The sequence below is a fragment of the Diorhabda sublineata genome, chromosome 2 (assembly GCF_026230105.1).
Source record: "Diorhabda sublineata isolate icDioSubl1.1 chromosome 2, icDioSubl1.1, whole genome shotgun sequence".
Classification (NCBI taxonomy): Eukaryota; Metazoa; Arthropoda; class Insecta; order Coleoptera; family Chrysomelidae; genus Diorhabda; species Diorhabda sublineata.
In genome coordinates this window covers 13564860-13580913 of record NC_079475.1, presented here as the reverse complement: position 1 = coordinate 13580913, position 16054 = coordinate 13564860, and the positions used below count along the sequence as shown (strand labels likewise).

Here is a 16054-nt window from a genome sequence, read left to right as displayed (position 1 = left end):
ACTATTTTGCTCAAAAACTGAAAGTTATTGACTTTTCTAGTTGAATATGAACACAAATTGGCTCTTACAGTTTTTTTGGTAATAATTTGACCAAAAATTTCTTGTTTTATGTTTAATTTGGTCAAAAATGGTCTTTTCTATATTTAACTCAACATTAGCTGTTATTTCGTTAGAATTTGACTTTTTTTGTTCAATATGACCAACAATTAACTTTCCTAACTTTTTCATCAAATATTTATTTTCCTCACTTCAATTTCTGAATGTGATTTCACAAAAAATTGTTCGAGCAGTCAAAAAAACGTCTTTTCCAAGTGCAATGTTTGTAACCCAGAACATCACAGACTTTTCGAATCAAGTATACTATTGGAAAGATATTGGAACGCCAATTCATCATATCTTAACATGTTACCTTAGTACCAACGAAAATTGAATTTATGACAACGTTGCTATTATAAATAAATAGGATGGCATTGTGAACCATATACTTTCCGAGTCTCCTCTGTATCATTTCAGCAAATGCGAAATTTTCACTTTTAGAATTTTTTTTACTTATACTTCCGCTCCGATGTCACACTCACTTATCTCCAAAATCGTATCCATCTGAAGATCTCACAAATCCTTCGCCAAAAATATCTTCGGAAAGAACTGGTTTGATTGTTAATTTACCATCGTTGATTTGCAAAGTTTCCGGTCGATTAACATATATCACAAACTCATAATCCTAAAATAAAACTTATTTTCATCCATACATGCAAAAATTTATCATATTTGTTTATATACAAACTAATTCGAATCATAATTATATAGTAACAAAATTATATAAGTAACAATTTAACTAAGAAAGGGAAGGTTCCTAAAAATTTTTTGGTCAGGTGAATTTACAATTTCTAAAGATGTAATGGAATAGTTCCTTATACAACCCTTATACAGGGTGCCCCAGGATTTGAAGTACGTTTAACGGAATAAATAATTCCAAACTACTATCTAAAGGCCTGTGATTTTTCACATCATTTAGGAAGTAGGAAGAGTCTCAATCTTACATGAACCACGTTCTATGCAAATGTTTAGAGAAATATAAGGTAACATGGATGGGAGAAATGCTAAATATCGCTGACCAAACAGGCTATTTTCAATAAAATATGCACCTAATAAGTTATTATTCAGTATTCCTGTCCACACATTAACACAAAATCGATGTTGATTCTTTGTTTATTTTGTACCATAAGAATTTTCATCTGTCCATAAATGTCAATTATGGGAATTAATAAAACCGTCTCGTGTGAAATCAACTTTATCAGTAAACAGTACTTTTCCAAAAAATGTATTATCAACTCGATGTTTATCTAGAAATCAACGTGCGCAGGCCAGTCTTGTTGGATAATCCTCTACTTAAACGGCATGCACTTTCTGGATGTGAAAGGAATAAATAAGTTGCTCCTAAAGAATCCTATGAATATTTGACATTTATACGTTAAATTGTTGTGACATTTTGCGTAAGCTAGTTGTGAGATTAGCATCAACTGCATCTAATGCTGTAAAGCTGGTTTTTTCATAATTTTATGAAAAATCATAGAAACATAGAGTATTTTCAATAAATAATTACAATTTATGATAATTTTCTTCAGAATGTGTCTTTATGGCGAACGGTTTCCTTGGCATGACGCACGTTTCGATAAGTTATCGTCTTCAGAGACTGAAGGTAAATTGAGATGGTTTGGACACATAGTGAGGACAGAACAGTTAAGGTAATATTGGACACTAAAGCAAAAAGGAAATGGAATGGATCATCTTATATTTCTTCTAATTTCAATGGATGGTTTTCAATATGGTTTTATAATTTTTAGTATTCTATTCCGAGTAGTTTATATAATTGCTGACATTATCTTCAGTGATTAGCTTTCAGATTCGAAACTAAAAACCTAGTGATTCAAACATTTCTCTCCTAATGCGCTAACAATATAGTGACTTACTTCACATAATGAATACTTACTGGTGCATCTGCATATTGTTGCTCGATTGTCCATATATTTGGTCTAAGTGTAATAGATGAAAAGTTTTCATGTAATAAAACTTTAGATTCTTCATTAGGTTTCAGTCTGACATCAATATCTGGAATCTCTTAAAACTGAATATATCAAAAGTATTGTTACAAAATACAATTTCAAAAATGGAAAACACATAAAAGATATAAACATCTTATGAAAAAGAGATAATCTCACATCATCTTGTTGAATTAATTATTAAATGATAATAATTTTTATGGTTTAGCAATTTAGAACCATAATATTGGTAGAAAACAGAGAGAAAGCTGTATATACATAACCCAAATATTTCACATTCCTGGGAACACCTTCACGTTCATAAACTTCCGAATAAAGTATTTTAAAAGAAAATGTCAAATGTGTCAATGACATTTTTCTCTTAGACCTACGGTTTTGGCGGAAAACTTGATTTTCCACCAAAAAACGTGATTTATTAAACTTGAATTTTGATTCAACATTAAATATTTCGAAAACCAAGCTTGGTTTCTACCATCGAATTTAAAGAAACAGTCAAAAAATGTTGCTTAGTGCCGAACTATGAAAGGTCTCTGGAAATCTCCACAAGGATTGCGAACATTAGTGATTTAATTGCCGCGGAAGCCAGTTACCACCACAGTTGCTTTAGAATATTTCTTCGAGATTATCCCTAAGATGATTCAAAATCAGACCGTCAACATACTAAATAGCTTAAAGTCAGTTGCGAAACATGGGCCTATACTCGACGAAAACTCCATCTTTTCAACCGATTAATGGCTACCGTTATAGATCAAAACGATGTAAAATCTTGTTTTTAATACGAGTTTTCCTTGTTTCCTCCATCGAGAATTGAGACAAACTACGAAATCCGAACTTATGGCTGTTTTTGACAAAATTTTATGTCCTGTCTCAATATTGCCATCCAGTTCAACACATTACCATTTTTATATTGACGGAGATTTACTTCTCCATCGTTTAGTGTAGAAAACGCTATGTAGCTAGAGTGACTTATTTCAGCAGTACTCACAATACCTGAAGAAACACTACGGCGAAAAAGTTGTTGTGATATTTGATGGCTACGGAAATATTACGACCAAGTCACTGACGCAACGGCGCAGAGGAATGGCCAGGTCTGTGGCAAATGACATAATTTTGAGTGATGAGGTGCATATTAGACAAGCCGAATTTTTACTTAATTCTAAAAATAAAGAAAAATTCATTTATCATTTGGAAATATACTTGAGAAGAAACGTTGTTGTATGTAAGCAAGCAGACGGTGACGCCGACTTATTACTAGTAAAAACTGCTCTCACTGGTCAAAAATCTGTAGGAGTGTCTGAAGACACTGATGTAATGGTCATATCCTTACATTACGTCAGCAGATATGACACTGATTTGTGGATATTGAGACCAGGGAAGAGTGGATCGGCAAACCGGTACACCAATGTTTGTAAATTAGCAAATGATTTGGGAGCGCGCGTTACTTCCTGTATTTTGAGATTCCATGCTCTCACTGGATGCCACACAACATCCGCATTTTATAAAATTTGATAAAAATCTGCATATAAGACCTTCGAAAAACATAATTTTTTTGAAAACTCATTAAAACATTTATACGAAGAGGGAAACGAAGAAGACGTTACCAAGGAAGGTGCGAAAATTATAATGGCACTCTATGGAGGAAAGTCCACTACATTAAACGATATGCGGTGAGTTATTAAAGTATTACATACTTTTCTATTTTGCCCATAAGTGTGTTATTTATTTTGAATTCTGAAATTATTTATAATTTTAGGTATGAGTTATACAGAAAAAAATAGCTCGCATGACAACATCTACTTAGTTTTATATAGCTAGTCTTCCACCAACAGAATCGGCTTGTAGGATGCTTATCCTTAGAGCATTTTTGCAAACCCAACAATGGAAAATCTCCTAATCCAGAAAGCTGGGGATGGTATAAATCGGAAGAAGATGGATTGTATCTCCCCAAAACTGGTATAAATCAACCGATTCAGACAAACTTTCCCAAAACCATTTTCTGTAATTGCAAAACAGGTCTGTGCCAATACAAATGATGCAAACCATAGCATAAACTAGTATTGTAATCGTAGTTTTACTAGTACTGTTTCAGGATGTGGATCTCTGTGTTCCTGTCGACGAAACGGTCTAAGGTGCACTGTGATTTGTGGAGAATGCATCGGAGAGCTATGTGAAAACACGATTGCTAGTGAAGCTAATTATAGTACAGATGATAGCGATGGAGAATTTCAGTATTGTTAGATTTTTTATCGAAAGATTTTTATTTTTTATCAAAAAAGCGCATAAAGCAACATTTTTTAACCATTCTTGTATTATTTAATAAGCATTTTAATAAACTGAATTTTTGTATATGGCGTTTTTAAGTAATAAATCGACACTCCTAAAATGAAAAAAATATGTATACATTCTAAAAGAAAAAAAAATGTATATATATATATATATATATATATATATATATATATATATATATAAACAATAAATAAATAAATTATTAAGAATCTTATGAAAAATACATACTAAGGAACCGAGTTCTGTACCTGTCTATGGACCAAGGTCGCGCTCGGCCCCGCTTTGATCAAGCGCTACACCCCCTCCAGTACGTCAAATGTTGTAAACCTATATATTTTTGGAAAGCTTAATAAATTTGCTAAATGTTTTATACTGGGTGATTTTTATTATTTTTAATTGGTTTTCGAAATATTTAATGTTGAATCAAAATTCAAGTTTAAAAAATCACGTTTTTTGATGGAAAATCAAGTTTTCCGCCAAAACCGTAGGTCTAAGAGAAAAATGTCATTGACACTTTTCAAAGAGCATAATCTAAGGAATGAAAAAAGCTTTAAAACATTTAATTTGGATGTACGGTTCTAGAGATGTGACGCGTCAAACACAAACGTAGGTTTTCCAATTTCAAGGTCGAAATTTTCCAAGATGTGAAATGGGGAAACTTTGGGGAAATTAAGGGCATACTCAGGGCGTATAGTACTATATGTTAAGACATATCTTTTGTCCCGCACTTTTTCTTTTTGGGTCTCTTTTTTCCTTAACTTAACTGAGCTATTAAGAAGGGTCACATCTAATCAATCTAATTGTTCTGTGAATCCGGTTTCGTCGTAGGGTTACCAAATAAGACGTATTATTTTGTTTAAAGAGTTAAAGGTTAGTTAGTTGCTCAGAAGACGTGAGCACTGATAATTTATAATATTCTGAGAAAACGTAAAGTCGCACGGTTTCTATAAAAGACGTATTTCTTTTCATAGACGTAAAGACGACGGATCGCTTAAATCCAAAAATTGTGTAGATAAGCCATTATTTTATTTTATTTCGTTTATATCTCTAGAGTTCTTTCAAACTTACATTGTTAACGTTTATTATATACATTTCTCAAATACCCTATACAACACAACCTGAATTAGAAGCCTACAATAACAACAATTATTTTGTTCGATTGTCAAAAATAAGTATAATAACTTTCTTTGATGCAAACCTCACCCATAGTGAAGAGAATATAACCAATTACTATTTGATAATCATATTTTCATAAATTAAAATTTTCAAATTCCTCCTAAAATTATTCATAGTAGCTTGTCCTCAACTAACTAGCTGATACTGCAAAAATTCTAAACATTTGAACATATTCATAATATTATTTTGCCTACAGAATATTCCTATCAAATCATCATCAACCAAATAAAGTGATGTATGAAATTATTACAAAAATTATCTCTAGAAATGCAAAAAAATGGCCCCCAATTCGCTAAATCGTACAAATATCGTTAATATTATAATGATGATTGAAGGATAATCATTTTTACCTGGAACACGATAGTCACCAAACCTTCTGTAACCAAGTGTTCTAATTCCATCGAAGAAATCCACGTACAGCCAATAATATATAATATCACCAGATTTGAGCTTAGTTTCCCTATCAACAAAAGACCATTGGCCATTTTTTGCTTGTAATATATCTCTCGCAAACGTTCCTGCTTCTAATCCGTCGAAATCTTGATTAATTTTTCCATGGAAAGCGAATAAACGGACACCCGGCTCATCTAGAAACAATTTATTATTGGAAAAATCACGTCAAGTTCCATAATGTTTTATTTGATAGGTATATCGAGAAAGAAAAATTTCCAAGCAGTTTTTACAGTAGTCAATCAAGTTTCGTACGAAAATCTAAAATAAAAAAAAATGCTGCTATAATCACATATCTCAAAGATACTTTCAAATTACCTCCTTCTAAATGGTCCAAAATATTGCATTGATTAGCGAGCAGCAAGAAATAACTGTACAATTACAAGATGTGGAAAAAATAGATAACAAAACGTACAAAAACGAGAAGCTACGAATCCGTACTGATACCAATGCTGATCTATGTTTGCAAATTCGGGGTGCTAACAAACAAATTGAAGCAAAAATAATAACATGTGAAATGAAGTTATGAGCATTTTACTCATTAGTGAGGTCTACAGAGAATGTATCAGTTTTTTATTTTGATTTTCTCGCATAGAACAAATACCTATTTGATTGTGCGTGGAAGATCAAATCAAAATATTCTTTTTCCCGCTTGAGATAGAACTTTGTCACTTTTCTAGATCTGTTATTATTTAACATAGAGGAATAAAAGCCAGTGAAAAACATAGAGAAATATAAACTGTGGTGTATTGTATAAAAACAAACATTTTTGGAAAAGAGTCAGTTAGAACCTTTTGAAACTGAAGTCTTTGCATCTTATACATTAAATCTAAGTCCTTTATTTAAAAACCCTCAATAATTTATTATTTCCTCAAAGTATTCCCTTTTGATTCCCTGAATAAATTTTTATTAAAAATATCCTCCACATAATATAAACGAAATAATAAACTTACTTCAACTTCTCCTAACCTCTATTAAATTTTCCAATAACCTGCTATAAACAGGCTGAGTAAGTTAAAGCCTAGAGCGGCGTATTTAAAGGGACAGAAATTTTTTTATTTTATTCTTTACACAAAAAATTGATTTAATAAAAATTGGAATTCAGTACACTGTTTATTGGTTGAGAGGAACTAGATATGATATGTATTCAGTCAAGAAAAGCTAAACGCGTTAGCTATAGCTCTAATTTTTTTAGACACCACTTTCAGTTGCTGAACTGCTAGAGAAAGCCGAAATTTTGGATATGGATGATTCTCAAATTCTTCCAGAAGGCATTTGAACATGATAGCGAAAACAAGGACTGCGCATGAATTAATTTATGAAGAGAGGAAAAACCAAGGTATGACTATAAAAAGTTAAGGCCTTGGAGAATGTGTTTTGCTCAAATTTGCTGATATTTTTCACAAATAATACCTTGGTTTACATTCTTCATTACATTTTAATAACTTTTTTACATCGATGAAGTTGATGTATGAACTTTGATGAATTTCGGAGCAACAGTTAGAGAGAACAGTGAAATGTAAATTAGTTGATTCAAAAATAATAAAAAAAGGGATGAGGGGCAGACAATTTCCATTTTAGATTTCACAGTATCTTCTAAAGAGATATTGAATAAAACGGGTAAAGCGCAGCTCATGTACCAGTGAGTTTTAGAGACTCCAACACATTCACAGTGTCCGTTAATGTCGAAGAAGAAGCTACAGCTACATTTTTCTTAACTTATGAAGAACGAAGTGGTTCTGAACATCCACCCTATAAAGTTGTTGATAATTTAAATGTAAAAGTAAGTTATAACAATCAAATTAAAAAAAGATGCAATACGAGGATGTATTTATATCTAGTTAGCCTAGACCAGTTCCGAGCATAAACAAAATATTGCGTTACCATAGCAACGAACAATAACTTATTAGAAGTGTCAGTGTAAATTTTCACGTCAAAAAAGTAAACCAGAGTTACGCGATAAATTAAAAGAAAAAAAGATGTCCACAGAAATTGTGAAAATAGAAAAATTGGAGTTTAAGGCCATCATCAAGTACCTGTATTTGAAAGGGTTAAGAGTTAAGCAGATTTACGAAGATATGCTTAATACCATTGGTGATCAATGACCTTCGTATGCGACCGTGAAAAATTGGACTGCAAGCTTCAAAAGAGGTAAATTTTCCATTGAAGAAGATGACCGATCGGGAAGGCGGCCAGTTTCTGTGACAATCCCCGAAAATATCGATGCAGTTCATGACATGATTTTATCAGACCGTCGAATTGGGCTAAAACGGATATCTGAAGCACTGTATATTTCATACGAAAGCGTTCATCATAAAGTTCACGTCAATGTGGACATGAGAAAATTGCTGCAAATGTTTGAATGTTGACCAAAAGCGTGCAAGGGTAGAAACATCGCGATCGATCTACGCTCGATTTGAAAACGATGTAGACTTCTAAACCGAATTGTTACTATGGATGAGACTTGGGTACATTTCTACGATCCAGAAACAAAGCAACAATCGATGGAATAGCGACACTATGGTTCTCCAAGACCTAAGAAGTTTCTGCTGGAAAAGTTCTTACTTCAGTTTTTCTTGATTGCCATGGAGTAATAATGATTGATTTTTTGGAAAAGGATAGAACAATAACTGGAAATTACTATTCAACAGTACTGACCACTTTACGGGAAAAAATTAAATAAAAAAGACGCAGAAAGCTAACCAAAGGTGTTTTGTTTTTGCAGAACAACGACCCTGCACACAAATCTCATGTTGCAATGCAAAAAATTCACCTTTATTCACCAGATTTGGCTCCGTCCGACTATCATCTCTTTCCTCAATTAAAAAAAAATTCAAAAAGTTGTAAATTTTCTTCCAACGAGGAGGTAATAAAAGCTGTGGAGGTCTGATTTGCAGAGCAAGAAGAAAATTTTTTTAAAGCTCTGCAGACGTTGCAGGTTCGCTGTAATAAATGTATTCAATTAAGAGGAGAATATAGTGAGTAATAGAATATTTTGACATTGAAATTGTTTTTGGTTCTATAGTAGGCTAAGAATTTTTCAATATATACTCGTATATACGTTTATTTGCTATGTTCTCATCAACGAAACGAGAGCTCTTCGTTTCGTTAGGACACCTTTGTTAAGATCTGAACCATTTCAAAATAATCCCATTGGATAATTTGCCGATAGACAAGAAGAAAATGCTCCCCGTGTGAGAATGAGAATTTAGAGAAAAAAATCTCTAAAAAGTTGTTTTCTAGTTTTACTACAAGATAAATGTTTTGGTGAATTTCATGAATTGTGCTTACAGTACATAGAATTAAATAAAAATAACATCATGTTATCTTTATTTTCTTTAAGTGCCCATAAACTCAAATCAAAGATTTTTTTAAACGTTTCTTTAGTTCGTACATTTTCGCTAATAATTTTAAAACAATTTCCTTCAGGGAATTTCTGGGTTAATAAGCAATATCCACAGATAATCAAGAAAAAATGTCAAAGAAATATGTATGAACGTTACTCGTTGTATAAGTTTAATCATATGAGAGAAAGTAGTACATCAATGAAATATTCTTTGCTTGAAATAATGTTTTTTAACCATTCTTAACAAAAAAATAATCAAGGATCTTACACGTGACCTTAGTTCTCAAATTATAATATTTTATTGATAGAAAATGTAATTTATATGATTGTGAGCGAATTGCAGTGGCGGCAAATATATAAAGAATGTTTCGGATACCACTTATATCAATATTGAAATCGAGCTCAGTTTAATTTCGACATAAAGTAATGTTAACGTACCTGGAATAGACACTTTAAATCCCCTTGGTCGAGATACTTCAACAATTGCCTCGGGAACTTCGTACTGGGCATTCACAAACACAAAACACGTAAAATAAAATAAAAGATATTTCATGTTAAATGCTCAACAGTTTCTTATTTACTGCTACTGTTGGGGTTTTTCTTGTTGAATATTATCTGTATTGAACATGGGCGGCGACAAATATTTCTACGAAGCACCAGGAATTATGTATAAAACACTGGAATCAAATTATTATATCACTCTCTGAATTTTTCATCATATGCCAAATTCAAATATATTTTGATCGTGGATAAGATTGCTCCAAGACTTTCAAATTAACAATGTCGTTAAGGTGTTATAACAAACTGAGAAGAAGCTGTTAGAATACTAAGAAATGTCATACTTCTAGAATCTTAACAATTTAATCGCATAATTTTTGATTGACAATCGTATAAATGAATTGTTTGAATTTTTTGCTGAAAATGGAAAAAACAAGGTATCGAGATGTCATTAACGATTTGTTTTTGAAAATCAATACACCCACGCAATCGAAAGAGGAGTTAGACACTAGGGAGACTCTACACGATAATTTACGACCGTAAAACTTTTAGTAACTGAATTCAAACGTGGCCTATTCATTTTTCATTATTTTTTGATTCCTGCATAAAAATTCAGTGCTGCCATTTTACTTCTACGTGTCGAATTACTTACCAATGGTTTGGAAAGAAAGATAGCCCTTACACTATATATTATATTTTAATCCCTTTACGATTAATGCTTTGTTCAACTACAGATTAATGTCGTCAACCTAGTATAACTACAGTAATCAGCAATGAAACGCGATTCTGTTTCTTTACACATGCTGACTGGAGAAGAGTAGGAGTTTTGAAAGACGTGCACAGAAGTAATGAATTAAGGGGCTAGGTTCTATGATAGCCCATCTCAGGCATTATGATGATGATGTTCCACAATCCACTTCACTGCTTCATCTTATCGGGCATCTACGAATCCTCATTTATCAAGACAACTAAGGTGCAAATATTTAACAAAGTTCTAGAGAATTTCTCCAAGATGTTGATATGAATTTTTTACTATAATCTCCAAGGATCACCAGATTCAAATCCCATCACACGTATATGGGATATGATGAGACTGTCCAGTTTGTATAGAGTCAAGTGCAATATTCATCCACGAAGATAAAAATGCTTAGATTGAGGTACCATAAATAGACATCGACCACTTCCTTTTATCGATACTTAAACGTTTTCAAAAGTGCTACGAGGTCGCACAAACACATTTTTTTATAATGTCATAGATATAATAATAGTGAAACGTACCCCTCAGATGGAGTGGCGAAAATTTTTCAGCGAAGTTGATGCTGATTCTGTCTTTCTTTCCTATGAAATGTACGGTGTTACTGAAAGATAGTTGAAAATTGATTAGAATACAGGGAAAAGCACAAATAAGTGTCCTGAGATTGTTAATAGAATGGGCAAAATACACTGAACTTGGTTGGAAAGTTTCAATACACTCACCGTATAGTCATATATTGACCCATATGTCTGTCATTTGTTTCGGTTTTTGCTAAACTTAAAAAAATTGGACAGTTATGAAGAGTTTAAATATCATATCGTCAGTTTTGAGAACAATACCACGAAAGCTCTACTCCAATTTTCTTATGAACTTACCACGAAAATGGTAGAGGTCGAGATTAATAAATGTGACATATCGACTTTAACGGCATCGAGTTTTAGTAAAGAAAAACTTTTTTAAAAATTAAGTAGGAATAGGAAAATACTTCTTTTGTACAGCCCCGTGTAAAATGACAAATTATTATATTCAAATGAAATTGTAAAGTTAACAAATAATGAGGATTATCATTTTAGGCTGTAGAGAAAAAATACTTTCTCCTCTTTGGGTGCCCTTTTCTAACGAAGATTGGCGATAACCCCAGCAAAGTCATTTCTGTCTCTGGCCCTTCTTATCAGCGTCTGAGAGTCTAAACCAGTCCAGTCAAAAATATTCTTCAGCCATAAAGCCTGCCGTTTGCCAGGACCACGTTTTCACTCGATTTTTCCTTCAATCAGAAGGTGGAAAAGTCTGTATTTGTCATTTCTATATATGTATACCAGATACGAGGTTTTTCGAGTTTTTATTAATTCTATAAGTTCCCTGTGCCTATTCTTTGCACTTTTCGTTACTGATATGAGGGGTCCAGTGAATTCTCAGCATCCTCCGAAAGACCGACATTTCGAAACTTTCTAAGCGCCTTAGTGAATGTACCTTAAAGGTGTTTCACCATCCGGTACCGGATTTTAAGGTCGAGTGCTCGGGATGTAAACAATTATCTCTTTTTTAGAAAGATATTTCTTGCTTACTCGATGCGTGATCTTATTTCTATATCTAATATAACTACTATACTATATACTAACAATTTTAATTAACTTTATCAATTTCCTACAATATTATGATAATTTTTCCACGGATATATAATACATAGGTATTTATATTTAACAAATCCTGAATTTATACATTGGTTACTGCTTCAATCAACATCAACTACTCTTCTAAATAATTCAGGCGGCGATTTGTTCTAGATGAAACGCCATGTAGGCTGGAAAAGCTTGAGGATATGTAAATTAGTAGCAAAATTGACATAGCTCAGTAGAATTTGGATTCATCGTGTCCATCTACATCAGTTGTTCAACCGAATTTTCAGTTTGCAAGAAATTTCTATTTTGTGTTCGCCGTGTCCATCTACATCGGTTGTTTAACCAAATTTTCAATCTTCACTAGAAGAAGAAATTTCTTTTGAATAAACAATCGTAATCATAGTGCTTTCACATTCAATCTTAATAAATAATATAACAGAGAAGTATCGTAAATCATAAAGCGCAATGCACAATTAGAGATAAAGTGAAATAAAAAACTAGTTAAATTATTAAAAAAGCGACTGTAGGAAAAATGATGTGTGTTTAACGTGCGCAAAGTAAATTCGCTGCTTGCAAAAGATCCCCAACATTCTCTCTCAAGCGGCAATTTGTTATTTTACGCTCTATATGTTCAAACTACATATAGATTACCCTATATATTCTCCAGATTTATAACCTAGTACCTATTTTTCGTTTCTTAAAGAAATAACTGGGCTATTCAGATATTTGAATCAATTGAAGTGATGATTACATGATAAGATTATATTTGGAATGCAAAATTGGGAAATATTGGAATAAGTATGTTTAGAAATAGATATATTCGCAATTATTAGCAATTATAAATAGGGATTTCCCATTTCATATTTCAATTTAACAATTGTGGCTAGACAATGTGAATTTCTACCATATACTCCTTTTTTTTTCATTTCATAAATGTTCGATAATTCGGTAAAGTTCGTTATATTTTTATCGAATTTATTTTTTTATTGTATTCCACATAAATATTATCGATTTGTACATTATATATGGAATAACCTTCGATCGCATGTTTTGAGAATGGGAAAACCGAAAGATAATTTTAAATTCAGAAATAATTTATTAAAAATTTTGTCGATGAATCACAGTAGCGTACCAAGCAAAAACAATTTTGTCTACAAAAAAACATTAATTTGGCAAAAAGTATGACCAAGTTAATCCGTTTTAAATTGGGTAGCACTAGCGACACCTTGGTACTTTATTTTTCTGAATTTTTAGCCTCCCGAACAAAATAATTCAAATGTGAAAACGACTTTAAACAGTTTTGTTTTGTTTGCAGATTAAACAATTTAAGATGAAAAAAATTATATATTATTAAATTCAGAACCTAAATAGAATATAGTATTTGAGAAGATTACGGTCTATAAGTAAACAAACTATATTTTTTTCCAAAATTTTTCAACTTGATATATTTTTTCAGCGATACTCCAACCATTCGCAAAATAGACTTTTACGTATACTATAACTTCCTCGAATTATGAAAATAAAGCAGTTGCATTATTTGGTTGGTAAACAAACAAACAAAAATCACTGGAAGAAGTATGAGGAAAATACGGTCCACGGTCGTCTAATTTGTGCAATGAGGACAACTGAAATGTGAGCATGTGCATTGTCCTGGGTCCTTGTTTGTTTCTCTTTATAGTTCTAATGAACAAAATGCTTCAGCAATGTCAAAAAAAAATAGTTATCATTACTTTCATGACCACAGCTTCACCCATTTCAATGTTCTAATTCGACTTTTCTGTCGTTTTGCTTAAGAAGTTTTAATGCACTCACCGGATACCGTGGATATCGCAGCGTCTCTGCAACTATTGTTAATGGACAATAAAGTATTTGGCCCCTAAACTTCAGACATTCTACATAGATGCAATTACGAAACTACTATGTTACGAAACATAGACGAATTACGACGGAACGTCAATATTCAGTGACCATCTGAGTCCACTCCACTCTACAGTGGAGGCGGCATTTGTAGAATATGTAATTCGAACTTTTGTTAACTTTCTCATAAACTGAATCCATTTGGGAATCTTCATGTTTGAGCCTGTCAAGTTATTTCCTGAAGAATCAATGCTTAGAGAGCATCTGCGTATAGTAGTTATACACTACACTTTGGAGGCAGATAATCCATGTATTTATCCGCCGGTCATTTCAACTTCCCTTTGTCGAGGCTTCTATATCATTTGCAAATAACTCATATTTTTTCTACATTCAACTTTCCTTAGTTCTACCAGGCTATATGTGAACGTGCCTCTCTGTAAAGGGACTTTGTTTCTTCCGCTAGTATTCCATCGGGCAGCATTCCGGTAAAACACATACCTTATCCTTGAATATTGTGCGGTCCACGCTGGTAACGTTCAGGACAATCAGCTGATAGATGGTTGTAACTTTCCGTCCCTACTTCCACAATCGCTCACGAAGTCTGCTTGTTGCTTAAAGTTTAATCTGTCAACGATCATAATTCCTAGATACTTAATGAACGGTCTATTGGTACTAAGCACCACCTCAGTTTCGTGTTTTGGTAGTTTCAGACGACTGAGTCTATCCACTTACTGTAAAATTGATCTCCTCTAGGAGGTCTAGTACTTAGCCTTGAGGTATGCCAAAAATTACTTTGTATTAAAAAGGTCGTTTTCTGTGTCATATTTAAGGGCTCTGTTGGAGACATAGCTACGCCTATCTTGTGAACAGTCTGTGTGAAGCAATGTCAAAGGCATTTTTTTATGTAAAGTGCCACCACCAGATGCTATTTTATATTTCCTCCTTCCCATTTGATATCCCTGAGATTATTTCCTTTGAGGTATTGGCACCCCGGAAAGCGTAGGTATTAGGTTTAGATTTGGATTGAATTCTTCATTATAACAAGTTTTTAACTGTTTGCCACTATTCGGTATAGCAATTTTTTTTGATGATTATAGCTGCACATTCCGCAACAGCCCAAATCAATCAAACCTTGAGAATGGTTGACTCGATACAAAAGAGAGCAATTCGACTCAAGGGCGATCCATTAACTAGAAACTTGGACAGCTTGGAGCATAGAACAAAGGTCGCTAACCTGACCGTGTGTTACCGATACCACTACGGCAGATGCTCTTCCGAGCTGTTCAACATAATACCACTTGGAACAGTATTTGCAAGACCTACTCGATAGGCGGCTACAAAGGCACGTCTTTCCCGAAATCTACAACCTACAGAAGTTCAAAATCAATATCCTCAGGCATCTCCACACTGAAGGAACCACTCGTACTACTCGACTGCTTGCTGCCTAAAAAAATCATTTTTCCCGTTTCTTTTACCTTTTGCCATACAATTGTTGAATATTTTAATTGAAGCCAACCTCCATTCATTTGGAATTGTACATTCAGTTTTCTTTGGTTCAATATTGCCTTGATTATTTCTCTGTCCTTTGACTATATCTGTTGATATGTATCCATTATTATAAAGTGTTATGAATGGAATTCTTCGGTAAGTATCAACTACCTTTATATAATATTTATTATTATCTATATATTTGAAAATATATTAATATGTTAGTAAAGACTACTGCAACTCTATTTTTCTATGTATTTGCCAGAAATCAATTATACATTCCTCCGATTTTTAATTAAACATTACTTTGAACTCAATAAATAACAGAATTCCTACTTATAAAACAACTATTCCTCATATTAAAAAATAGAGATACTGGTTGCAGAGCTACTAGGAAAATATTGGAATAATTTATGATAATTTTTCTTTAATTGATGATTATACCTATCAACTAACTTGATAACAATAGAATCAATAATTTTATTAGAAGAAAATTAAAGGAGTAATTATTGAAATATAG

General features: G+C 32.7%; 1 protein-coding gene across 1 annotated transcript in view; it reads right to left on the bottom strand.

Moving 5' to 3' along the window:
- Positions 1-10101, bottom strand: part of LOC130440605 (uncharacterized) — a 53636-nt gene extending 43535 nt beyond the window's left edge. Inside the window, exons 1-4 of the mRNA XM_056773866.1 lie at positions 9757-10101; positions 5873-6109; positions 1991-2118; positions 579-721 (exon numbers count right to left, since the gene is read on the bottom strand). Of these exons, the coding sequence (XP_056629844.1) occupies positions 579-721; positions 1991-2118; positions 5873-6109; positions 9757-9871 (623 nt within the window). The 5' untranslated portion in view covers positions 9872-10101. The remainder of the gene's footprint in view (positions 1-578; positions 722-1990; positions 2119-5872; positions 6110-9756) is intronic.
- Between the last annotated feature and the right edge of the window lie 5953 nt (positions 10102-16054).